This window comes from Phocoena phocoena, chromosome 18 (assembly GCF_963924675.1).
Source record: "Phocoena phocoena chromosome 18, mPhoPho1.1, whole genome shotgun sequence".
Taxonomy (NCBI): Eukaryota; Metazoa; Chordata; class Mammalia; order Artiodactyla; family Phocoenidae; genus Phocoena; species Phocoena phocoena.
In genome coordinates this window covers 11,265,945-11,293,565 of record NC_089236.1, presented here as the reverse complement: position 1 = coordinate 11,293,565, position 27,621 = coordinate 11,265,945, and the positions used below count along the sequence as shown (strand labels likewise).

General features: G+C 34.0%; 1 protein-coding gene and 1 non-coding gene across 5 annotated transcripts in view; both read right to left on the bottom strand.

Moving 5' to 3' along the window:
- Positions 1-27,621, bottom strand: part of NBEA (neurobeachin) — a 618,385-nt gene that overhangs the window by 310,912 nt on the left and 279,852 nt on the right. For all 4 annotated transcript variants that reach the window (XM_065896024.1, XM_065896027.1, XM_065896028.1 and 1 more), the window contains 2 exons: positions 20,113-20,174; positions 1,522-1,586 (listed from right to left, as the gene is read on the bottom strand). In XM_065896024.1, the coding sequence (XP_065752096.1) occupies positions 1,522-1,586; positions 20,113-20,174 (127 nt within the window). The remainder of the gene's footprint in view (positions 1-1,521; positions 1,587-20,112; positions 20,175-27,621) is intronic.
- On the bottom strand, positions 26,561-26,667 carry LOC136137889 (U6 spliceosomal RNA). The gene has a single exon (XR_010656751.1). It is a non-coding gene; the product is annotated as a U6 spliceosomal RNA (small nuclear RNA).

The window sequence follows — 27,621 nt, the reverse complement described above, 5'->3', positions numbered from 1 at the left end:
TTCATGGATTAAAAATTTTTAAATATTATAACTACTTTCTATAATTCCAACTCCTTTCCTAAAACCAAACAAAATAAACTCCAAACACTACCAATGAACAACAAAACAGTTTCAAAAGCTAAAAACCGCTATTAGCAAAATTTTCACTCTCCTCCTTCTCTGAGACAATAACTATAATCTTAATCTTAAATGTTGGAGCTTCAATTTGTTAAGTCTTCAGAGTTACTGATAACAGCATAATTTTTGTTTTTACTTCACAGTTGAAACAAATTAGCAAAACTAGGGTGTATGTGAAGTGAGAGATTTCTATAACTGATATGACAATGAGCCGCCTGGGCAAGTTGTTTTTTTTTTTATTTTTTCATTGCCTGAAGATGGATAATAATTGTTATCAATTCTTTTCACCATAAAGTTTTATAAGAAGTAGAGTGTATTTTTATGTTTAAAATTATTATTTATGCTATAAAAGGAAACTAATATTTTCCTGCATCTTTTGCTTGGCAGTGAATGAAAAATTTATTTTAATATTTAGAGTTGTAGTATTATGACTAAAATAATTCAATCATAAAATATCTAAGTGAGAAATACACAATAAGATGGATTGTTATAAAAACAAAGGCTATTTCTCAGAATATAATACACTGATGAACAAAAATACTAAATTGCATTTAATTTTTTTCAAAATGGGCTTTTATAGCATATACAAACTAAGTTTCAAAGAGTAGCTCATAAAATATTCTTTCATGACACCTCCCTTGATAAAGATAAATTTTACATACAGTAATATTATTACCTTATCAATTTAATTAAATCTGGTTTCAAGTAAGAAATAGATTACCCCAAATCTTCAGTCATTATTTTCCAAAGAACGCACTATATCATAGAAGAAACTCAAGTTGTAAAGGACGCAGGTCTTCAGCTGATAGAAGCTGAACATGTCAAAATGGTGACAGTTATATCTGTCTTAGGGTATCCATTGCCAATAAAATATTGGAAAAATCATAGTGAAAAATCTTACCACAGCATCATTTTAACAATGGTATAAACAGATTCCTAACCAGACCTTTATAGTTCCTATATTAAACTTCTCTCACATTTTTAGCTGGATACTAGATAGCATGACATGGTCGAATAAAACTATTTCACATGAACTGAGATGGGCTGAGTGAGGGAGTAAACACTGAACACGGCTCTGAAAACAGATGGAGTGGCAGATGGGACTGCAGATTGGGTTCACTTGATCTATGTAAAACAACTTTACTACTTGGTAAGACGTGGCTCAGATCTCACAAAAATCTTATAAAGTTTGTCCCTTTATTTCATACCTGCTTCCCCTCCGCCAAATAAAAATGTTTAACATTTTAAACTTTGCTCCTTTAAAGTATAAGTACCTGTGTGATGAATCATTTAACTAAAATATATTTTCTTACACATTTTTGGAACAGATGGTAGGCAAGAGCAGTCACCCAGTGGAATAAAATGTACACTGACTAGTTGTCTAAAATTTGTAAAATTAATTACCTTCCTTCATTGATGAGTTCAATAAATGCAAGGCCTGCATTCTTCTGAATGGAATTTTGCCATTCCTAAAAGGAGAAAGCAAACCAACTGTAAGAAAAATGAGCATGTAAACAAAAGTAACATCTGGTTTAAGGTTCATGTTGATCCTAATAACTTCCACGTGATATTACTTCTAAATCTTTCTAAAAGATTTTTAACAAATGTTATTTTGCAAGAAATCAAAACTTTAAAAGCAGTCCTGTATTACTTAGTTAAAAAGGTGCTTTTGAATTCCCAGTGATGCCGACTAAGATAGAAAGTGAGATCACACGGACAAAACTCACTGTGACTGTAAAATATTGCTTGTTTTACACTCTTCCTACGGCATATTTAGAAAATGCTTTAGATAACTTTTTGGTTATTATTCTAGTGATTTCAATGTTTTTGGTCTTTTTAATATAGCTGGCAAATTGAATTTTTTGGATTAAAAATTATATCCTTTTCAATGGTACTATAAATAATACTTGCCTAACATATTTTTATTAAAAATCCTTATTGATCAGTCATGCCACTCATCTATAGACTTTTCCTCCATGATTTTCCACTAATTAAGTGCTGGCCACAAATTCAGCTTGAGGAAACACAGTCTCCATGTCAACCCTTCACTCTGTCCCTGATCACTTTCCCTTTTAAAGCTCTGCACACATGCTGGGACTAAATGTGGTCCCCAAAAGTAGGTACTTAGGATGTAAACATTCTTTGTCCGAAGTAAATTTGTGAAGAATTAGAAGAACAAATCATGAATCTATATTTCCCCAGGAGAGAGAATCAACAACTTGGAAAAAGGGACATGATAGTCTGGGGACAGTAATGATCTAATAAAAGCCTAAATGACTCTGTTTTTAGCAAAGCCATTGTGTTTTAGCTGCCATAACTTTTATCCAAATGACAAGATCTTTGTTGCATTTTACTGAACTTATTAAAACCTGCAAATCATTTTTGTCAAAAACAATTGTTGGCAACGCTTTTTCCCACATTTTAACAAAATGACTTACTACTCTCCTCATATAGTTTGCATTAACTGAGGCACAGCATTAGGCAAAAGTCTCCACAGAAGAATAAACAAAAAGAGGATAGAAAGACCTAGGCTGATTCTTCGGAACCATTCACAATTTTAAGATTAGAAAAAGCAGCGGTTGAAAGGGACAAGAAAGGATCTAGAAAAATTTAAGAACAGATGCAAAATATTATAGCACTATTCAAAAGAAAATAATCCATGTATAATACATTGGCTCAACAAAATTAAAAAAATACAAGACCCTTTAATCACTAATACCATTTTTTTAATGATTAGGAAGTTAAAATTCTACTGTATGTGAACTGCAAAATTAAAATATAGTAAACCACAAAATATATGAAACACAAGAACAAAAGTACAAAAGTCAAAAAAGATGTCATTCCAGAGGAGGGTAACGAAAGCTCTGGTGGTAGAGTCGGCACCAGAACCAGGGGCTGGCACTAGAGCTGGTGCTGGCCCGAGCTGCAGAACTGGCCCAGAAGCGATGCCTGAGCTGGCTCTAGCTGTGGAGAGACTATCTCTGGTGCTACTGCTGGATATGTTGCTGAAGTTGGCACTAGGTGTATTGCTGGCCCTAGCTCAGACAGTAGTGCTAGAACTGGTTGTGAATTGGCTCCAGTTCTGGGACTGACTTTAATTCCGGCACTGGTGCCAGGCCTGGTGTGAGAACTGGAGATAAGGATGACTCTAGATCTGGAGCTGATACCAGCTCTAGAGCTGAAGCCAGAGCTGGCACTAAGAAGCAGCTGGTACAAGAGCTAGTGCTGGAGTTGGCTCTAGCTCTACAGCTGGATCTACCTTTATCCAAGAGTTAGTGTTAGATGCCTGAGCTGGCTCTAGCTCAGAGGTGCTGCTAGAACTCGCTCTGGAATTTGCTCTAGCTCTGGAGCTGCTGCTAGAGCTGGTGCTACAGTTAATAATGGAACTATCTCTATCTCTGGAGCTGACTCTAGTTATATAGCTGGTTCTAAAGCTGATTCTAGTTCTAGTATTGCTACTGGCTTCAGCTCTGGAGCTGGAGCAGGTCCCAGAGCTGTATGTAGCCATAGAACTTATGCTAGAACTGGCTCTAGCTCTACAGGTGCTAGATCAGGTGCTAGAGCTGACACATGAGCTGGTGCCTGAGCTACTAATACACTTCTGAAATCATTACATAGAGCTGACATCCTGACATGAAAGACAAAGATCAAGACAATAGTACAGAAGGGATACTAGGGACAACAACAGCAACAAAAGAAACCTGAAAATTTAAAAAGAGAACATAAAAAGAGACAGCTTAAAAAACAAAGTTGAAAACATCTCCCAGAAAATAGAACAAAAAGATAAAAGAGTTGCAACAATAAGAAGAGAGATAAAGAAATAAGGAAAGTGGAGAATCTTCTGATGAAAGACCAACATCCACTGAGTAGGAATTGTAGAAAGAGTGAATAGGGAACATGGAAGAAAGGAAGTTATCAAAGTAATTTAAATTATTTCCTAGGAATTAAGTACATGACATAACATCCCCAGCAAAGCACATCATCATAAAATTTTAGAACAGGGTTAAAGAAAAGGCTTACAAGAAAAAAATTTCTCTATACAAGAAATCAAGAATCAGACTGACACTAGACTTCTCTAGAGCAAAACTGGAAGATAGGAGAAAAGAAAACAACACCTTCAACAGCACAAGGAACATAATACTCAGAACATTATACCCAGCTAAGCTATCCATAAAATATGGGACAAAAGAGTTACATTTTCAGACATGCATAAACATTTATTTTTCAACCACTCTTTTTCAAGAAGAAAGAAAAAGAACCTACTGATGGTGTGCTCTGCCAAAATGAGGAGTAGATCAAACAGGAGAAACAAGATAATGTTGTGACAGTCCCAAAATCTCAGGGGCTTAAAAAACAAAGGCTTATTTCTTGTTCAATTTCCAAGTCCACTGCCCGTGTTCTGCTCTGCTTCATCACTGCCCTCACTTTGGGAGCTAGACTGACAATGTAACCATTATCTGGAACACTATAGGCAACCAAGGTGGAGGGAAAAGAAAAGAAGTTTAAGTATCACTGGCTCTTATAGTTTCTGCCCAGAAGTAACACATGTCACTTCTCACATTTCTGGTCAAAGTCACATGACCAAGCTTCAGTTCAATGCAGCAAAGGAGTGCAAACCCACCAAGTGCTCAAAATGTGGGAAAGAACCAAACATGAACAACCCAAAACATGACTCTAAGGGAAGAAATCATATAAAAGGTGGATACAGATCTAAGAAACAGTTTACAGAATTATTGTAAAGCTAACACAGTTTCTGTGAAGAATCAGGAGAGACTTGTATGCACACTAACAGACTGTCAAGAAGGAAATAATTTCATCAGATTATAGAGAGGTTTTGAATAAGGAAGACATATTTTGAATGAAAATTTAGCATTGCAATGTATATATTTTTTCTTCCAGAATTGTTTTTGTGAAGAAGCAGGCAATATAGTTCCTAAATTTCCTTAATGACAATATAATGCAATCGAAAGGCTTTGTATTTGAGTTCAACTCTTTCCTCAAGTTACAGAATTGCTCTTTCTCAAAGTTTCTTACCAAAGAAGAGCTCACATTGGGGAGGAGGATTGGAGTCTCATCCAAGAGAATTTTCTTGAAACTTTTTGTGATGGTGAGACTTTCTCACTTTATTCTCCCAAGTTTTTCAGATTTTTCATTTTTTAATTTAAGCATTAGAAACCCATCACACCGTTTGTATATTATTACATTGCCAATGTTGCCACATGTCAGAAAAGTCAGGTATGACGAACACACAAGACAGTTCCCTGGATCTGGCGATTAGAATGCAGCCCATTGCGCTGGGCTGATGAATGAAAGGGAATTGAGGAAGAGAAGGTGGTAACCGGAGTATATGCTTTCAAAGAATTCTGTGGTGAAAGCTAAGAAAAAATAGGATAGGAGGCTGAGAGAAAAATCGGTTCATAGTTTTTAAGGGCGAAGAGACCTAAATACAATTGTAGACCATAGAGAATGAAAGAGTCAGAGAAACATTGATTACAAGAGAGAAATGGTGACAGGGAAATCTGGAAGAAGGCATTTAAGAATGGGGTGTCCTGGAAAGGAATAAGGATACTTCTTTCTTCAGAAAAAGAGTAAAACTAGGGGTAGAAGAAGTTTTTCTTTTCTTGTTCACATATAAAATAGTCCACGGTATTCAGGAAGGGACCCTGACTTAAGTAACACAATTGTAAACCATAATGTAATTCTTTTCCAGAAGAGTGTAAATTCCCTGATCTTATTTGCCTTGGTCTTGTGAAATGAAATGTGGTTTTAAATCTTAATATTTAATTTTTAGCACCAGCTACAGCATGAGACACATAAGTAATACTCAATAAATACTATTATTGGTGATTTATTGGGTAAGCTGCAATTCACGTACAATTCACCTTTTGGTATTATCAGAAATGCGAGGCCATATGACAGGTAATAAAACCTCTTAAAATGTTCCTGTTAAGAATGCTCATAACTAATTGAACGTAAGTGTTTCTCTACTCCCACAGAAGCATAATCTAACTGGGCTCTTTTTCTGTGGAAACATGAAAGAGCATTATTAATCACAAAAAGAAGAAAGGATCTCTCTCTTTTTTTCCATCCTCCATCCATAGGGAGGGAAGAAATTTTCTGTCCTCCTCTGAGCCCAAGCAAAAAATTTTACAGACTGTCTATCTTGCTCTTCTGTCACCTCTAACTGTCCTATTATTTCCTCAGACATAAGTAGATATCAAACACTTATGTGATACAGGATTTTAAGACAACAAAAGCCGAAATGCCAACTTTCTAATGTAAGAGTTTAAAACTTGATAACTTAATAGTATTTTCCATGTCTCTGCAACTTCACTTTTTAATGTTTTGTATGCACATTATATGATTAGATTTTGGATATTGTATCTTTGAAGGAAGAGCCATATTTTATTTGTCCGTGGTAACCACAGAACCAGAAGAAATAGATGATGTAAACTGTACAGTGACTATACTACAGCATTAAGGCAAAAAGAGTTCAATTCTAGAAGTTTAGCAACATTAGATGGAAAACACAGAAAAAATCCTTATGTATAAAATTTATACTATTATGCGTATAAAGTAGTATATTTCCTGGTATCTTTTTTCTAGGTTCTACTAGTTATTTGCTTGCCAAACATGAATATTTTCTTCTCTACCACAGAAGCCTACTGGTTATGTTTTAAGATGATATGGCTGGGAGTACAAGCGTAATTTTGCAGGCCTTGACCTAAGTAAGGACCAAGTAGATTTCACCTAATGTTAAAAGAGTATAATTCAGTTTTTGAAGATTTTCAAAATTCTTCATCAACTACAATAATCAATTTGGACAATTTCAATTTATCAAGTCAATTTCTGTTAACTACATTAACTAATACTAACAATTTGTAAGGTCGAAAAAATGTTACCGGTTGTCTTTCTTTAAGAAAGCGAGTTTAAAATTTTTATTTTTCAAACTGTGGTATGAGATCAAAGTCCCAGGCAGGAGACATACTAAGTCCCAGGACACACATATTCATCTCCCTGGAGTCTGGGAGGAAAAAAAAAAAAAAGCCATGTAATTTAATTTAAAATTATAAGTAATATAAGAATAATATAGTAAAATACAAATTTTAAAACATAAGAGCATAGAATGTTCCTGTTATGGTGGATTGCATGGGTTACAGCCTGTATCACCCTCTCATCCACTGCATCCCAGGGGGCTGCTTCAATAGAAGAGTTAGAGAAGGAATGACTTAAGACATAAAAGTAGCAGTAAAGCTAGAGATTTTAAACATACATTTTCATCAGCTGTTTTCTGGAATTTTGCATGAGACTTATATATTTTAATCTCTCATTGTTATGGTGAATTTTAAATATATCTCATAAGGCAATGAGGAAAGCACAGTGTATTTCTTTCAGCTACTTTAAAAAATGCTAAATGAGAAAGAGAAAAAGGGGAAACAACGAAACGTTCCTCACAAGATAAAGTATATTTTCCCTCTCAGAAAATCTTACGATTGAATGAGGGTTTTAGAGCGTGTTTAATGATTTCTGAATGACAGTTGTACAAGTAGCACAAATAAGCAATTTTGAGGGCATCTTTAGTCGAAAAGTCTAATCTCTTTACATTCTTGGCAAAACACGTAAGTGTAAAGAAAAAAATGAAATGTGAAGGAAAAAGTAACCAAAGTATAACAAACGGCATATTCTCCTTCAGGTATGCTATTCTGTAGATGAATTTTTAGATCTTACTCCTATGAAAATGGGCAATATTACAACAAGAATTTATGCTGGCAAAGCAATAAATCTTGTGTGTAAAGAGAAAATAATTTTAAAACTTTGGAAATGGAAAATGGGATCAAGCCTACATCATTATTTTCTCAGCACTTAATGTAACTTTTATTACTCATGGAACATTCCCTCTGAAATATAATTATTTATAACTTGTAGTGATTTCTCCCCACTAGATCATAAACTTGTTAATAAAAGAAAGGATCTTGTTTTATCTAATTATGCACATCTAGTAAGTAGCAAGTGTCTGGCATACTGTACATACTCAATGTATCTTTGTTGTTGAATTGAATTTATTTCTCCAAAATCTATAGTATCACTTAAATCTGTGAGTTCTCAATTCTGACTGAACAAAAAAATCAACAGGAATGTTGTTAGAAAGTACCAGTCATATCGGAGTAGTCTCTAAGGATAGGTAGGGCCCAGGCATCAGTATTATTATAAAGCTTCCCAAGTGATTGTGATGTGAAGTCAGTGCTGAGAACCACTGACTGTGGTCATTTCTCCCTCTCAACAAGACTGCACACACACACAAACCTCAACGTGCCTAACTTGCCAGCATGGAGCAATTTAGTTATTATGAATTGATGTGTACTTTTCCCTTCAAATTGTTCCATTATTTAAATTCCTTCAACTCATTTGTAAAATAGTATCCTATTGCATCATAATTACATCATAATTATTGAAGCGTCTACATCTCTAAACTAAGGCCATTACTATAGTCCTTTCCAGCTCTGACATGGTATTTTATAACCATAAATGATATTTTTGTAAGACTGAAAGTGTTACCTTATAATGAACGTGTAAAAAATGTGAGCAATGAATTAGGTTATGCAGTTATTATATTCCTTTACACTGATGCACGTTTCAAAAAGTATTTCTTAAATGCATATTACTATGTAACTGATTCTAGAAGTTTCAAAAGAATAATTAGGTATAATATTGAAAGGGGAGATATGCAAAGCTTTGTGACAAGAAAAGTACACAGCGCACAGGAGGAACTGAGTGTCTGCTGTAGTTGCTGAGGCATAAACTACATTGAGAGTTAAGAAATGGGATATAGATGGACAGGGAAAGGAAACTTTAATCACTGTCCTAGCTCCCTAACAATTCTGACATGTAGAATTAGAGAAATTACTTAAAACAAGGCAAATGGATACATGAGAATGTATACAAAAGGATAATAATAATAACATCGTCATTTCAACAAAGTCAATTTCTTGGCAATGACAGGAAAAAATGTATCTTTAAAAATCTTATCTACACATCATTCCAAAGTCTTCTGCCATTTGAGAAAACACACAGACACAGACACACACACACACACAGACACACACACACACACACAAACACTGGCTCCGCTACTGAAGAAAATGAACAGCCATAAGAAAAGGTGTAAATTAAATGTAGGCATCAAATTTTTATCTTCATGGGGAAACATACTAAACTGGGTTTGAATGCCTGCAGACAGCTGCCAAGTCTTTAGACAGTTTTGTCACAATTTTTTAACTCTTCTACATGGATGTATAACATTGCCTCAAGATGAAGGACTTTTTCAAAGAATTGGATATCAAGTTAAGGATCCTTTGAAACTAAACACTTTGAAGACAAATAGGTTCCAGAAGGATGACAATGAAATCCCTATGTTCTCTTCACAATCACTTTATGGCAGTTAGATAACCCAGTAGAAATATCAGACCCAGCACATAATATTTTCCCCCACTGGTTTTTCCTCCTCTCTGTCAGTTCAGTGCACACTTCTCATTCCCTTTTGTTTTGTGTATAATTAAGTAAACCAATTTAATGTCCTCAGAGACTTAATCCATCTCAGATTCTTTGAAACTATGGAAAATATTTCAAGGTAAAAATGGGAGGTTAAATTGAGATATTAAGTCTTCTGGAACTCCAGAATTCTTTTTTACTTTCTAATCCTTCATGTCTACTTATCATTAATTGCCACTAAAATAAGTAGGTATATTCCTCAAAAATTTTATAACAAATGCTCATTATAACTGGCATGCTTATAAATTCTTGCAATGTTAGAGAAATTAATAAGTACAAGGACTGAAGTAAAAAATACTATGCAGAGAGAAAAACAGAGATGAGTGTTTTCAATGTATGCAAAAAATAAAACTAATGAAAAAAAATATGCAAGTATTCAGAGTATGAGTTTTTTCATTTCCATTGCTTATTTTTATGAACATCTTACTAAAAGCATTGTAGGAAAAACTGAATGTAAGAAATGAATAATCAATGATCAGTACAAAGAGATTATCGATATGAAGGTCAGCCACAGAAAAATCATTACACAACATGAAAATATACCAAGTTGATTACTAAAAGAAGAGTTGGTGTATCATATAAAGATAAATACAATGAGGTTTCCCAGGATCTCAGTATGTGGCTAAACTGTATAAATAAATTTAACACAACTTTTTATTACAAATATTCTTGTGAACATATATACACATACACATATATTTATGTTTGTACTTATGATTAAAAATAATTTAGATTGTTTTACAATATATTTTTTAAACAGAGCATTTTCTATAACTATGAATATATACAACATACAAACACATTTATATTGAGTTCTAGAGCATACTCCTTCCTTATTACCTGCTACTAGAAATGATCAGAAGAAATCAAGGAAATGATAACTTTATTAAATAAGAAAATAGAGGAAATGTTTCATATTTTAAGATCTACATAGGTAGGAAAACAGTAAAAGCTAAAATAGGGTTTTTAGAATGTAGTTTTGAAGAAAAAGAACTTTTAAAACTTAAAACCGGGAATTCCCAGGCAGTCCAGTGGTTAGGACTCCGCGCTTTCACTTCCGGGGCCCGGGTTCAATCCCTGGTTGGGGAACTAAGGTCCCGCAAGCCTCGCAGTGCAGCCAGAAAAATCAAAACAACAACAACAAAAATAAAACCAATAAAACAAAATCTTGTACTTGTCTATAATCAATGAAATAACAATGGCTGTCTTTCTCTAATTTATATGATTTATCATGAAAAATATAATTTACATTTATATAACAGAACACATTTCTTAAGAGCTTACTATGTCTTTGAGTCATGACTGATGTACAACTATTTTATCTTAAGTTTATAGTACTGTTGGTATCACTCTTGATGATGGTCTTTGAATGTCATTTTTCTAGAGCTAAGAATAGGTGTATCAGAGAGTGATCCTCAAAACTTTATAACTTAGAATAAGATACAGTAAAATATGAATATAAGGGAAATTATACCATTAGCATCGAGAGCTCTAAACTGTATACAACTATCATAAAAGTGCTGGGTATTACTAAACTACTATGCAAGTTTAGCTTGTCAAAAAACGTTCGTAGATAATCTAAAGATAAAATAGACATTTAATATTTCTCAAGATGTATTTTGTGAGACCTATTAAGTACCAATATTTTGTGGCTACCACCCATGCTTACACAGAAGCAAGAAATCATTATGAAAACTGCCTTATTTTCAAGATAAATAGGGAGCAACCATGTTGCATTGAGCTGTTGATGCTTTGTTGTCTGCCTGGCTTATACACTCTCATATACCAAACTCGTAGCACACATGATCTCAATTCACGCCTTGGCAAAATAATAAATTATTCTATGCCACTTATCTATGCTACCATTTAAGAACAGCAGGAACTTCCAGTTTAAATCTTGAATGTTAAGACCCTGTGTGCAACATTATCATGAAGCAGAGCTATGTGCAGTTATATTAAAATACTTTACATTTATTCATGAATAAGCATGCAGCTATAGGCATATAAGCCAGCATGAGAATTTGAGTGTTGTAGAGAAGCTTAGGAATTGTTCTTTTTAACCCAGTGCAAGAATCTTTGACACACAATTAGCTGATCTTTGCTTGAAGACCTACAATATTCAGGGCTTCTGGAATATCCTGTTCTACTTTTAGACCATATTAACATTAAAAAAATAAAAGCACAGATGTTCATATATGGAAGAAAGAGCTGTGCTGACCAGTACAGCATCTACTAGTCATGTGCAGCTAGTACAAGCACTTGAAATGTGGCTAGTGTGACCTGATATGTGTTCTAAGTCTAAAATACATGCCTGATTTGAAAGGCTTAGAGCCAAAAAAGGAATGTAAAATATTCCATTAAATATTTTTATACTGATTACATACATGTTGAAATTATATTTAGGTTAAATAAAATAATTATTAAAATTAATCTTACTTATTTCTTTTTTACCTTTTTAAATGTGGTTATTAGAAAATTTAAAGTTGTATGTGGCTCACATTATATTTTGATTGGACAGCAGTGCTCTACACTATCAACTGGAAAACATAATTTGTAAACTATTGCTGTTATAACAGCAATTTTTGCTCATACTAATAACAAGAAAAATAATTTTGCACTTACGTGTAGAAATATAATTCGAAAGGATACACATTAAATGACTAATTGTTATTACTCCTGGGTAGTGAAATTATGAGGTAACAGGAAATTTTATTTAAATTTGTAATACTTATTCTAAAATTGCTTTTCTTTTAATTTGCAGGGACTACTTTTACATTAAAAATCATCATAGGCATCTATGCTCAACTGATTTTCAACAAGAGTGCCAAGACCATTTGATGGGAAAAGAATAGTCTCTTCAACAAATGGTGCTGGGAAAACCGGATAACCATTTGTAAAAGGATGAAGTTGGATCCCTATCTCATACCATACATAAAAATTAACTCAAAATGGATCAAAGGTCTAAATTTGGGGCCTAAAATCATAAAACTATTAAAAGAAAACATAGGGGAAATCTCCATGAGCTTGGATTTGGCCACGGGTTCAAAGACATGATACCAAAAGCATAGGTAACAATAACAAAAATAGATAAACTGGACATTGTTAAAATTAAAAACTTTTGTGCATCAAAAGACACTATCAACAAATGAAAATAACTCACAGAATCAAAGAAAACCTTTGCAAATCGTATTTTTGATAAGGGTTTAATATCCAGAATAAATAGAAAACACCTTCAACTCAAGCACAACAAAAAACCAATTAAAAATGAGAAAGGACTTGAATAGGTATGTGAAAAGATGCTCAACGTCATTAGTCATTAAGAAAATGCAAATCAAAACCACAATCATGCTCACTAGGAATGGCTATAATTTTAACACCAACAAATAAAGAAAAATAGAGGGAGAGAGAAAATAACAAATGTTGGAAAGGATATGGAGAAATTGGAACCCTTGTTCATTCCTCATAGAAATGTAAAATGATACAGACATTATGGAAAACTAGCAGTTCCTCAAAAAATTAAACACAGAATTACCAAATGACTCAGCAATTCTACTCAATTATATACATTATACCTGATGGTATAAGCCTAAAAGAATTGAAAATAGAGACTCAAATAGATACTTGTTGTCCAATGTTAATAGCAGCATTATTCGCAATATTCAGAAGGTGGAAACAACCCACTGTCCATCAAAAGATTAATGAATAAACCAAATGTGCTACTGTACATAAAATGAAATACTGGTGAACCATAAAAAAGAATTCAGTTCCGATACATGTTACAACATGGAAGAGCCTTGAAAACATTATGTTAAGTGAAACAAACCAGACAAAAAAGGACAAATATTGTTTGACTCCCTTTATATGCTATATAGAGAATAGGCAAAACATAGAGATGAAAAAGTGGATTAGAGGTACCAGAGTCTGGAACGGAGATCAGGAGAATTACTGCCTAAGGGGTGCAGAGTTTTGGTTTGGAATGTTGAAAATTCTGGGAAATAAATAATGATGATAGTTACACAACATTGTGAGTGTAATTAATGCCACTGAATTGTACACTTAAAAGTGACTAAAATGGCACATTTTATGTTATATATGGTTTGCCACAACAAAAATAAATAAATCAAATCATCTTGGGGACTGCGTTCTTCTTTTACTCATGAATTAACTCAGTAAGTAATTAATAAATATCTATACTAAGTGCTGGACACTGCAAGATGTGGAGGACACAGTGAGGAGCAAAACTGAAGACTTCACTGGCAACAGAAACATAAAATGAATTTTGTTATGGTGTAAATCTGTAGCATAATTGAAATGAACAACATTCATAATGTGACCCTGAATGACTCTAAAGCTTTGTCATCCTTAAGTAGCCTTTCTTTTTGGATAGTTTTAAAAAATTCTACAATTCAAAAATATCTCAATTAATGTTAAATAAATACACTGATGAGACTATACAATACTTATTTTCTCCACTGGTTGAATGAAATGCTTCAGATAAGGAGGAAATACTTGGCATGATGCTTACTCTGAAAGAAACTCCAATGTAATGGATAAAGAAAATCATACTTTATCACCCATGAGAACATCCAATTAAAACATGTAAACAGGTACCTATATTTACTATCTAGATACATGCACTTCAAATGCTGAAGGGAAGGATGGAGTGATTAAAATCATATAATAAGCCAGAAAAGCTTCATGAAAGAAAATAGTTTGAAATAATTGGGAAGATATGAAGTAATAGTAATAATTCCGTATTTTGTATTTTGATAGTGGTAGTGGTTACATCAATATAAGGATTGAAAGAGCACTGATCTATATACACACAAATGAATGCAGACAAAGAATAGGGAAAGCTGAATGATGTCTGTACCCTAGTTAAAAGTACTGTACCAGTATCAATTTCTTACTCTTGATACTGTATTACATTTACATAAGATGGTGCTATTGGAGAAGGCTGGGGAAAGGGTACATGGGACTCTGTGTACTACTTCTGCAACTTCCTGTGAGTCTATAATTATTTAAACAACAACAACAAAACCACAGGAAAAAAAAATGATCATGAGGAAATGTGCAAGGGAAGAAAAAGAGGACAAAGAAAAGTACCTATTATAAGATACTATATATAACTTACTATAAAACAAAGTATGTTGAAATATGTAGGATTAAAGAGAAAAAATCCACCAAAAAGCGAGGGAATATACAAGTGGTAGGACAATGAAATATATACCGTCGGTTTCACTATTTTTCAAAGTTGTTGTAATGTGCCTGAAGAATTTCTATAATGTGAATATAGAAAAATAAAAATAGGGGGAAAACAAACAATCAAAATAACTGGGAAGACAGGAAAGGGCTGGATATTGCAGCCAAATGCGGAAAGGGGCTTTAGTCTAGGGAGGTGGTCTGTCAGTATTCAGGGAAATCTGTTTACCTCAGAATATACTACATTCCTTCTCCTGTGCCACAGAAACTATAACACTCTTAAAGATTATCCTGCAGAAATTGGTAATTATCTTACCAATTTCTTTTTGTCCCAATTTTGGTAGAATTATGAGAATTCAAACATGAGAAAAGGACTGTCGTTTCTCTTATATTTTACTGTTTTCACAGAGATGAACTCAGAACTTTTGTTCATCCATCATTTTCCTTCTCTGTTTATAATTCAGGTTGGATATGAACTAATCATTATACAAGGATGAAAGTGTTGTATCTTGTATGGGTATCATGAACTACTGAACACTATTTACAAGTTAGAAATTTCTTATCAATCTCAATTCTAGGCTATCAACATACTATAATATTTTATATGAGAAAATACTCTCAAGGTATACTGCCTGGAAATGGGTAATTCCCTATATCACAAATAAACCCAGATACATATACTGTCTAGCTACTTAATTTCTGATGCACTCCAAATGAGGCTAGTCACTGGTCTGAGCACGTAACAGGTTCATTTCTCGCCAGATCTTTGCTTAGACTGAATCTCCTTCTCTGCTTAGGCCGTGTAGAAGGTCTATTAACTTCAAGGGGTCCATCTTTAGTCCATCTTATTAAAGCCTTCCATGAAAATCTTATTTTTAGTTCACAGGATCAATTTTCTGAACCACATATAGTTAGCACTTGATTATATTCAATTTAAAATATCATGCCACAACTTTTTATTCTTCCTTGATTTCAAATTCAGCTATATAAACAGGAAAGTTTCATGGATAACACTAGACTCTAAGAAATAGAAGAATGTATCAATAAATTTTTAGTAAAGATTACAATGCTAAAATAAAAAGGTAGTCACTAAATAATTAAATGCGACATAATTTCACCATGATAATTAGGATTTCATATTTCCAAAGATGCTTGAAAAATGTAGTTCATCTGTAGTTTTCTTAAATTTATAATCTTCCTATTTTAAGCACCAAAAATTCTTTAAATATTGAGTACTTATGAATAAATATTCTTTAGTAGGCCTCTATATTCATCTTATCTATGTCTTTGTACCTCAATCTTAGGTTTAATATAATTAAAAGAAAAGTATGTCTTTATCTTTGCAACATCTGACTAAACTGTATCAAATTGGAGAAAAAATGAAAAATTTAGAAGTTCAAAGGCTAAATCGTTTTAAAAAAGGAAGACTGTTCTTCAGTTGTGGTACTTTTGTAAGTGCTGTGTTTAGAGGTCCTGGGTTAGATGGCCTTGATCACATCAGTGAAGTCACTAGAACCCTTTTTATTTAAGTATATGAAGTATTTAAAAAAAGAATAAAGGCAAACAAAACCACAAAATAATTCATGTTAGTAACTTCATACACAGATCCTAAAGAGACTTGCAAGGCTGACTTCTACTTTATGTTACTTATACATTTTTGGGTTTTTATTGAGAATAAAAATGATACATTAAGCATACATTTGCTTAATCAGTGCTTCAAGTCAGAAAGTACTTAAATACTGAGAGACATTATTTTTTTTACATAAAATTTTCTCAATTTATAAAACATTTTTTATTGACAGATAAGGCACAGAAAAATGCAAGTGACATCTGCTAAGCTTTACTTATGAAAACGTAAAGAAATCCTACGGGATAACATCACTCAATTTTTCCTGGAGTACCTCTGATGGAGACTTCCTAAAAAAAATCTGGAAATAATTAGAAACTATTATAGTACCTTAAAAAGTTTACTTGAAAACTAAATCTGCTCTTCATCAAAGAACACAATACACTCAGAATAATGTAATGGAAAAATTAGGTGCACATATAGACTAATGAAAAGCACCTCAACCACATCTGATTGTAAAACTTAAAAAAAAAAAAAAAAAAGTTGATAGAGGACAATAGCAGACGGTGAGATACTGAAGAACTCCAGAGAAAACTATTCACTGATTAAGCACTGATTTTTCAAAGCACTACATATTAACTATTTTACTCCAGTTCATTTTACTCCCAATTTTTTTTTAATGATACTACTAAGTGTACTTTAAATACAAATTGAAAGGAAAGAAGAATAGTTAATTCTTTATGTCATAAGATCTACAGGAAAAAGAAAAATCTCCATATATGGTAAAAAATGTTTTGTGTATCTGTGGAACAATTAATGCAATATAATGATAATGCTAATAGCATCTTAAAACTTAAAATGTGTTTTCCACAGAGACCTAAAATTCCACTGGGGGGTAGACTGGATGGCATGTCCCTTAGAGTTTAAAAGACTGTCCATATGAACTGAATTATCCTTGACAAGTACCTTCAGACACTTGTAATATGATCTCATGTAAATTTAGACCATATTTTACACACAATCCACTGGCAATAGTAAGTTTATTCAGGAGCTCAGATAAAAAGGAAAGAGAAGCTGATATCCTTAATAATATGTAGTAGTTAACATGAAATTTCCGAAATCAAAAGCATAAAAATAAAAGCATCTAATGAAAGAAAAACTAATGCTGTGAGAAATGTTGCATTTTCCTTTCCATTTTCAGCCCTTAGCTACCTGTTTTATCCAAATAAAATGCTATCCTTTCATGTTCTATCCAAATTTAGGGGGGAAAAAGCATATTCTAAGCAAGTAAATAAACCAGAAAATTTCATTTGCATTGAAAACTTATTTTAACCAATAATTAAATCACAGTGTGGATAATATCTTAGCTGTATTTCCCACTGTGGGAAAAACATATACATGCAGTTCATCAAGATAGTAACTCATTCAGATTTTCAGCTCTTTTATGAGTCCTAGTAACTGCTCATCATAAGAACATTGAGCTATCAATACCCGCAAAGGGCTGACTGTAAAACAGAAGAAAACTCAAAACTCTGCAGCTTTAAAGATTCCTCAGGATTGCCTATGCCTTGGCGCAAAGATAGCTTACAGAACTATGCTAATTCTACAGGGATCCAGCTCCACTGTCAAAAGGATGTGTTAGGTCTGCAGAAGAGAACTCGGCACTGGCAGTGCTGCTGAACCAAGCAACCTCCGCAGCATCAGCAACTGTATTATTACTCTGTCAGGAGCCTGCTGCTGCTGTGTGGCCTGGCTAATGGGTTACTGTATAAATCACCATGAAGTTGAGTAGTGGAGAAAAGAGCAGACTATTTTAAGAAACTCTGACAACATGTCCATTTTGTGTGTGTTCTCAAAAACCAAGGTTGTGTACATCCGTTGAACAATGGATGATCTTCAAAAGATGCTTTTATAAGCTAATTGTAAACTAGAATAGTAAACTCCTCCCACCTGAATTGCATCGAAGGAAGATTACTCATTTGTTTCTTTATTTTTAAAAAACATTTTTGTGGAAAGCAAAGTTTCAGTTTAATAGAAAATAAAACAACTGGAGCTTTTTTCAGTAAACAAATACATTTTTAAGTCACTTAAATGAGGTATATTTAATCAATTAACCACTTAAATATTTAAAGCACACTGAATTATTTTAAACATTCAACGTAAAGATCAAATTGAGAGACATGTTTATAATATTGCTTTGCTGAAACACTGAAAGTGCACTGCACAGAGGGCTTAAATTTCTCACTCTTCCTTTCAATCAATATCTGAGGCAAAGTTTCATCTCTAGGGCCCTTAATGGCAGGAATTCCTGGAGCCAGCAAATGAGTAATGTTAAACCTATGATTAGATGATGAGGCCATCAAAGACACTAGACCCTAATGCTACATTCTTCTTTATTTCTCTGAACTGCAGTGAAACCAAGAGCTAAGGAAGAAGAAATTTTACACTATATTTTCCCCATAAAACCATGTTTTTTTAAATGTGCATTGTCAAGAACCTACAAGGTCCAGACAGATCTCACAGAATGTCTCTCGAACTCAGGACTCTGGCATTAGGTAACAATTTTCAAACGCCCTGCAGATGAACTCTTGCCAGGAATGCTGTTTTCTTTAACTTCTTCCTTATTACTATTCTTTCTGGATGAAAAGGGGAAAATGGACCTAATGATGTCCCTATGAATATATTCTTGAAGAAAGTAAACCTGGAGACTGAAAATTACTGGGTAAGTTTTTGGTTCTTTTGTTTCTGCTGGTGCTTTAAAGGATCAATTGAAGCCATATTGTTGTTTATTTGGAAGTTAGTTGTGGTTTTAGCCAGACCTCAGGTCAGTAACTAGAAACAGTATAGATGTATTTTCCTTGCTACTGAGGAAATTAGAGATAATGTAATAACTACTTATTACAAACACACATAAGGTCTTTTTATTCTCATATTACAAAATATTTAATACTTATGTGAAAATCGGGATCACTAGGAGACTTGGGAGAGCTGGCAAGAAGAAAGACCATTAGGTCCCTATTTTAGTTATCAGAAAAATGTTACATATAATTTTCTCATAATTGCTTAAAAAAACAACACCCAACAATTATAATTCTATTTTTAATTCTGATTATTAAAGATAAATAGTATAAGTAGATTTTTAGAATTTACATTTAAATATACAAATTACATGAAAAAAGGGAAAGCAGCAAGGTATCGTATCAAAAGCCCCTCACTAATAAGCTATATTTTATACTTTGGCTACTGCAACAAAAAAACCTCTAGCTTTCATTATCTATAAGAGTGAAAAAGAAACCATGTAATTAACAATGAACATCAAAATTATAAATAATACTGTATCATTTTTAAAGGATGGGGTGTAAAGATGGATATCAAAAAATCTATAACAAATTATATATACATATATTTGCAGAGATTAAAAAATAGGGAACAACAGAAGGCTAGGTAGGTGGGAAATAATAAGACAGCTAAAGGGAGGGAAGGGAAAGGGAGACTAAATCAATATTTGCATGGTAAGATCATCTACATAAAATACATCTCTATATAATTTATTTTCCTCATCTATGAAATGATAGAAATTTTTAAAATATATAAATATATATTCACATACATTCTTTTGTTAGTGACAAAACAATCCTCATGTAGTTTAATGTAATCAAGTGATTGAGATTTCATACCTGAGAACAAAGCAGCATAACAAGCTCAACCACAGATGTGCTGGACTTCATACAAACAAGGCCTACAAGAAAGAAAGGTTAAAACAAAATGAAATTACAATGGTAGAAATCATCATTCTAAGTTAATTCATTATATAGGTTTTAACTTATAAAATCTTTCTTTAAAGTAAAATTCCTAAAATGAAATGAATGGAAACATTCATTAACATATTTTTATAGCATTAATTTCAAAATATTCAGATATTCAAGAAGATATGAAAAATACTAAAGAAATTGACCTCAGGCTTGGGTTATTTATTTGGTCAAGGCATTTCTTATATTTAAACAAGGTGGGATAGCTATCAAAATTGATAAGCTAGTTAGAACTCTTTTTATTCCAATGACATTTGCTATGTTATTATTTCCTGGAGCACAGAACAGTAATCACTGAAGACCTGCCTAAATTTTCTTCCAAAAAACAAAATTAAAATAATTTACAAACAGGTAATTACCCACAGGTTGTCAATTGTTAAATGAATTTTAAAAGATTGAAAAATGAATTTCACATACAATTAACATATTATGCAATACTTGTAAAATATTCCATTGTTCTGCTTCCAAAGTCTCTGAATAGACATCAGAAGAAAAAAGAATTAAATGTATTAATACATATGTAACAATGGCTACTACTCATTGATCACATATTATGTGCTGGGTATTGTGTTAATGTACAAGAACTCATTTAATTCTCATTTATATTCTGTGATGTGCTATTATTATTACAATTCTACAGGTAAGAAAATATTCTTCTTAAAAAGTTTAAATGTTGATTATTCATCAAGACTTCAATTAAAAAGATGACTGCTGTATAACATCATAAGAAGGCAGATCATGATTGTTAGTATTTTTAAAGTGCCAACATATAGAGAAAGATGTAACCAAGGATTCATAACAATCTCTGGTAGGAGGAGAGTATACTCATCATGATGTCTGCTAATTTAAAATATATTTTTTAAAATTTTTAACTAAGTTTTTATTTATTTTTTTTTGTGGTACGCGGGCCTCTCACTGTTGTGGCCTCTCCCATTGCGGAGCACAGGCTCCGGATGCGCAGGCCCAGCGGCCATGGCTCACGGGCCCAGCCGCTCTGCGGCATGTGGGATCTTCCCGGACTGGGGCACGAACCCGTGCCCCCTGCATCGGCAGGAGGACTCTCAACCACTGCGCCAACAGGGAAGCCCTAACTAACTGTTTTTTAAATTAAATTAATAGACTAACTTTTTTTTTCTTTTTATATGAAGACAAATATAATCAGTAAAAGCCCTGTATAGTAAGAAATGCCATGATCTTACATTAGTTGTTGCTAAATGGCAAACTAAAGCGAAACCAGTTATTTTTTCTTCTTTAGGTGATTTCAATAAAGAGTCTCAAATGTCTTCCAGACACTAGCATGTATATTTATTGTAGGTAGTGGATAAATACCCTTTTGTGCCCATTCTGCTAACAACTCTATCCTTAACGTACAGACCTACAGAACAAGTTGTAAAAAGGCACTAGGATTCCATTTTATCAGATCTTTGGGCAGTTAACTAATGAAATAAGAGGCAGATGTGAAAAGCTCATTTAAGAGACAATTGTTGCAACTGATCAGCAATTCTCATGCTCAGGAGCTAGAGAGTCAGAAAGATTAATGGGACATTTATCACCTGTTGGCTACTCAACCACTTGAAATTCTGACAAAGAAAAACTAAATAAAAGGCCAAAGGACTATGTACAGCAAAAGGATCATAAATAAAATCTGTACTCCGTATCAATTTAGATTTTAGACTGTCAAGCTGTATAAAGAATGATTAGACTACAAGGCTATATGATGAATGATTATATAAAGAATTTTTCACCACATATTCTGTGTACTAGAGTTTTGAAATACATAACTTGTACAAATTAGGAAAAACATGCAATTATATTCATTTCTCACAGACTAATTTTAAATGAACTTCTAAAAAACTGCTGTGTAACAAGAATATTCATGCTTCTTCCAAACACATACTATCATTCCATCATAAGAAAAACATAAACAAATGCTCCATCAATGCTTTGTTCAAAGGAAAGGAGAACAAAATGATAGGATAGCAAAACTGCAGTTTGCAAACAGCACTCTAGGTACTTTGAAAAAGGCCATTGTGATTTCAATTCAATAGACCTTTACTAACGTGATGTAATTAGAATGAACAGAATGATAATGGATCCTACTCAAAATAACAATACGAAACAAAACAAAAAAGCAAAACCTAAATTTGACAATGAGAACACAAGCAGAGGCAATTTTGGAAGACTTATCACCTTTCAAAAATTATATAATCATTTTGGTTGACACTATATCTAAGTGTTAACAAAAGTATTACTAAAACAAATAGATTTTTTATTAGAGATATGAGATACTGAAGATATCTAGAGATATTGAGACATTTAATAGAGCTATTGAAAAATACAAGCATTGTCTGATGACACTATCCTTGAACATTCTCTAAATAAAAAAGCACCTATATTTGAAAATTTAAGGTGCAAGTAATAAACGTGGTTTGGTATAACTTTAACCACAAGCTCAAGAAAGCCAAATTTATCTAGTGATACTATACTTGGGCTATATATGCACAAGGCAAATATTTAAAATTGTTATGTCTGAAACAGGTTGAGTTTTTTTTTTTCCTTTTTGCGTCTGGCAAGAAATTCATAATCAAACCAACTCATTTGATATCTCCTCACGAGTAAAGGATAGTGTTAGCACTCAGGAGATTAATAAGACACTATCTACACCTTCCCAAGGGCTCCATCTTTTAATTCCAATCTAAGATTATCTAACATTTACATAGAGCTTTGGCTGCGCTGGGTCTTCGTTGCTGCGCGTGGGCTTTCTCTAGTTGCGGTGAGCAGGGGCTACTCTTCATTGCAGTGCTCGGGCTTCTCATTGTGGTGGCTTCTCTTGTTGCGGAGCATGGGCTCTAGGCACGTGGGCTTTAGTAGTTGCGGCTCGCGGGCTTCAGTAGTTGTGGCATGGGGGCTCGGTAGTTGTGGCTCATGGGCTCTAGAGCGCAGGCTCAGTAGTTGTGGCACACGGGCTTTGTTGCTCTGCGGCATGTGGGATCTTCCCGGACCTAGGCTCGGACCTGTATCCCCTGCACTGGCAGGCAGATTCTTAACCACTGCACCACCAGGGAAGACCTACATAGAGCTTTATCATTTACAAATCACTTATATATGCTGTCTCATTGGATTCTCTTAACAACTCTTTGAACTAGTTATTATCACCTCATGTGAGAGATAAAAAAATGAAGGGATTCAGTGACTGGTCCAAGATGTTTCATACGGTAAGTGGTGGAACTGGGACCTGAATTCAAGTCATTTAACTTGAAAGGCCATTTTGTGTTTGCTGCAGCACTACTTAAATAATTTGACACTAACAGGATGGCAACATGTGACGATGAGAAAGGTCATAATGGTTAATTCCAACTTGGGTGATTTTGACAGTTTTCTTGGAGAAGGTAGCATATGTTGGTCAGACATGGGGACCAAAAGCTTAAGCAGAAAGTACAGAGGGAGCAGGGGATGAAAAAACTCTGAAAAGACCTTTGTAGCTTGGGCGACTGGCTGACTAGAATATAGGGGGGTGTGAAAGTGGGACTGGAGTGCTACAGTAAAATTCAAAGGTAGATAAAGATGGAAAGAAAGAAAATTACACGTTTTTGAAAGTTAAGAGGAAGAATATAGAGTAAGTTATACAATGGGAGGAATGACACTAGGATCAGTTATGGCATCCCTATTCCATGATGACTTTTCTTACCTTGTCAATTAAGAAGTATTCCCTATGGAAGCGATACAAATGTGCCCCTCCAGCAAAAATCTAGTTAGAAGTGTTGGCCAATTAACAGAACACTTTCACCAGGACATGTATATTCACCAGAATAAATATTCTGACTAGAAATACTAGTCCAATACTGTGGACCATACTACCTTACCAGTATAAAGTGAACCCATGGAGTGTAGAGAGTCAACATGTGAGAGAAAGAAGCTTGAATATATAGGAGGTGCTCCAGTGGTGAGGAAATTGTCTAGTACAAGCTTTTGAATATACCATGAACTACACTGAAACGTTGTTCAACGTTGTCTGACTGGCCAAGATACAAGTACATGAGAAGTTGAATTAGGTAGACAAATTTAAGGTGGTCCAGGTCCAGGCAGCAAACACGTACCGGGTACAGATGAGTGAACTGCCACCCAAATAAATCGCTGGCAGTGCTTTTGGGTTTACACTTACTAGGGGTTAAAACGTCAGTTTCTACTTTCAGAACTACCCTCCTCTGCCAATAAAACAAACAAACCACCACCACCGACAAAACCTCACCAAATCCCACTAAACTGTAAATGAACGTTAAGTTAAAAGCTTGACCATTGGGACAAAACTATCTTTCTTTAATAAAAGAAATACTGAAAGGTACTGTGATGCTGTTTTAATACACAGCCGTCAGAAACATTTGATTCAATGTGTGGGTCTGACTTCATGCATCTGTAGAATTCGAAGATCAAATTAAGACCCTTAAAATTAGTGTAGAAAAATTCCCTTTCTAGCAGGATGCCCCTTATGGTGGGAGGTGAAGCGTATGAAGCGTTACGGTTACAAGCGAGGAATCATACTTACAGGTGGGATGCATCTTCTAAGGAACATCACGTTTTCTTTCAGCAAGGGCCCTCTTCCAAAAGAGGAGAGCATACACATCTATGACTAGGGCAGTGCTGAGTATATTCTCAATAAACTTTAATTAAATGAATTAAAAACCATCACTAACTGAGGAAATATATAGTTGATATATATTTATACAACTAAATATAAGTTGATGAAGAAAAAAGATTTTAAGGAAAAATAAAAGTATTTTTTTAAGAACAAGAGCGCAATTCATTCAAAAAGCATTTATTTTTACTTATTTATTTTTTTAACATCTTTATTGGAGTATAATTGCTTTACAGTGGTGTGTTAGTTTCTGCTTTATAACAAAGTGAATCAGTTATACATATACATATGTTCCCATATCTCTTCCCTCTTGCATCTCCCTCCCTCCCACTCTCCCTATCCCACCCCTCTAGGTGGTCACAGAGCACCGAGCTGATCTCCCTGTGCTATGCAGCTGCTTCCCACTAGCTATCCACCCTATGTTTGGTAGTGTATATATATCCATGCCACTCTCTCACTTCGTCACAGCTTACCCTTCCCCCTCCCCATATCCTCAAGTCCATGCTCTAGTAGGTCTGTGTCGTTATTCCCATCCTACCCCTAGGCTCTTCATGACATTTTTTTTAATATGTGTTAGCATACGGTATTTGTTTTTCTCCTTCTGACTTAACTTCACGCTGTATGACAGACTCCAGGTCCATCCACCTCACTACAAATAACTCAATTTCATTTCTTTTTATGGCTGAGTAATAAAAAGCATTTATTGAACTTGTGTCTTATGTGCCAGATACCCCGCCAGGTGCTAAGTTTAAAAAGAAGTGAGGAAAGTGGGAGTTTATATAAACAAATAATCATGACACAGAATCGTAGGAAGGACACAGAGAGTACAGAGTGTTAGACACACAGAAAGGGTAGTGAGCAGCTCTGCTGAGGAGAATTTATAGGGAGTGTGACATCTGAGTTGGATGATGCTAACCCTATCTAGGCAAAAAAAGGAAAAAAGGAAAGTCATCCGAGGTGACAGAGAAACATCAGAGGTATAAAGAAGCATGACATTGCTAGTAAAATGGAATTGGGATGCTATACTGCGGAGTGCAGAGGATGGAAGGAGGTGAAATGAAGATGGAGGAAGAGAGGAAAGAGAGCCATCTATGGCATCCTATCCCTACCGGCAACAGGAAGCCACTGAAGGATTTTAAGCAGGGGCAGACAGAATTCGATCTATTTTGGGAAGATCGCTTTCTGTCACTGGAATAGGAACTGTCTAGTCAAGATGATGAAAACCTGAGCTGAAGGCGGCAGCAATGCAAGCAGAGACAGTTTGAAAGACATTTTGGAGAAGACAATAAAATACTCTGGATAACTGAATATGACATTAAAGGACAGGGTAAAGGAGCAAAGTGTGAATGATAAAACCTTTAAGTGAGAAAGGAAAATAAATGAAGGAGCAGGTTTGCAGAAAGAAAGTGAGTTTCATCCCAGACAGAATTTAGAATATAGGCAAAAAAATTAATTTTGATATTTAAGATTGTTTTTTAGGTATGGATGCTATAACCCTGACAAACCTGATATAAATATATTGCACAGATAACATGGCATTGGACATAATTGTGGAGTTATTATGAGTCCCACTAGCAAACTACCGGTAGTAATCTTACCAGTACAGTTTTTTTTTTTTTTTTTAACATCTTTATTGGAGTATAATTGCTTTACAATGGTGTGTTAGTTTCTGCTTTATAACAAAAAAATATGGAACGCTTCACGAATTTGCATATCATCCTTGCACAGGGGCCATGCTAATCTTCTCTGTATGGTTCCAATTTTAGTATATGTGCTGCCGAAGCAAGCACCAGTACAGTTTTAAGAACTAGTTTTTCTCTTTCTCCTCATAATAAAATATGCTAATTTCCATCAAATAGACATGACTATTCTGATAATTTGAATTTTAAATATCAAGTCTGCCCAGGACAATTTAGTTTTTAAATAACTTTCTAATGATTTTAACTTTTCTAAGTTCCAAAATTAGTTCACATTAATGGCACTGAAATAGTTGAAATAGCTTCATTTTAATAATAAATGTTGAATAACAACTACAGACCTTGAAAGAAGGTTTGCACGCTCACTACCCTTCACTTGCTTTAGTTTCAGTGGTGTGCAGCTGGCAGTGTCTTTGAAATTCTCTGCTCTGTATAGCTTTCACATTGTGTTATGCGGCATTCTGAGATACAGTGTATAACTATAAAGTGTGTACCTTTTGTGACTTCTGCAATGCTTACACATCTTTACCAACATAATATCAATTTCCTATGTTTTTTACATTTCTTTTACTTTTTTACCTGAAACATGAAATTTATTTTTCTATTTCATCACTGTGATATTCTCCTGAGGTAAAAAATTACTTTCAGTGTTACCATTTAAGTCATCTAAACTTATTAAGGTCAAAAACATAACAATTAGCAAACTGTGGCTTTCTAACTTAAAACTGAAAAACTAAAACCAAACAAAAAAACCAATATTAAATAAACATCCTCTGAAATAACAATAATGGTTTGAATTTTTACTGTTACTGCTACAACTAATATTAATATGTGTCTAGGTAGTATTACTATTTTTTTTATTTTTAACATCTTTATTGGAGTATAATTGCTTTACAATGGTGTGTTAGTTTCTGCTTTATAACAAAGTGAATCAGTTATACATATACATATGTCCCTGTATCTCTTCCCTCTTGCATCTCCCTCCCTCCCACCTTCCCTATCCCACCCCTCTAGGTGGTCACAAAGCACCGAGCTGATCTCCCTGTG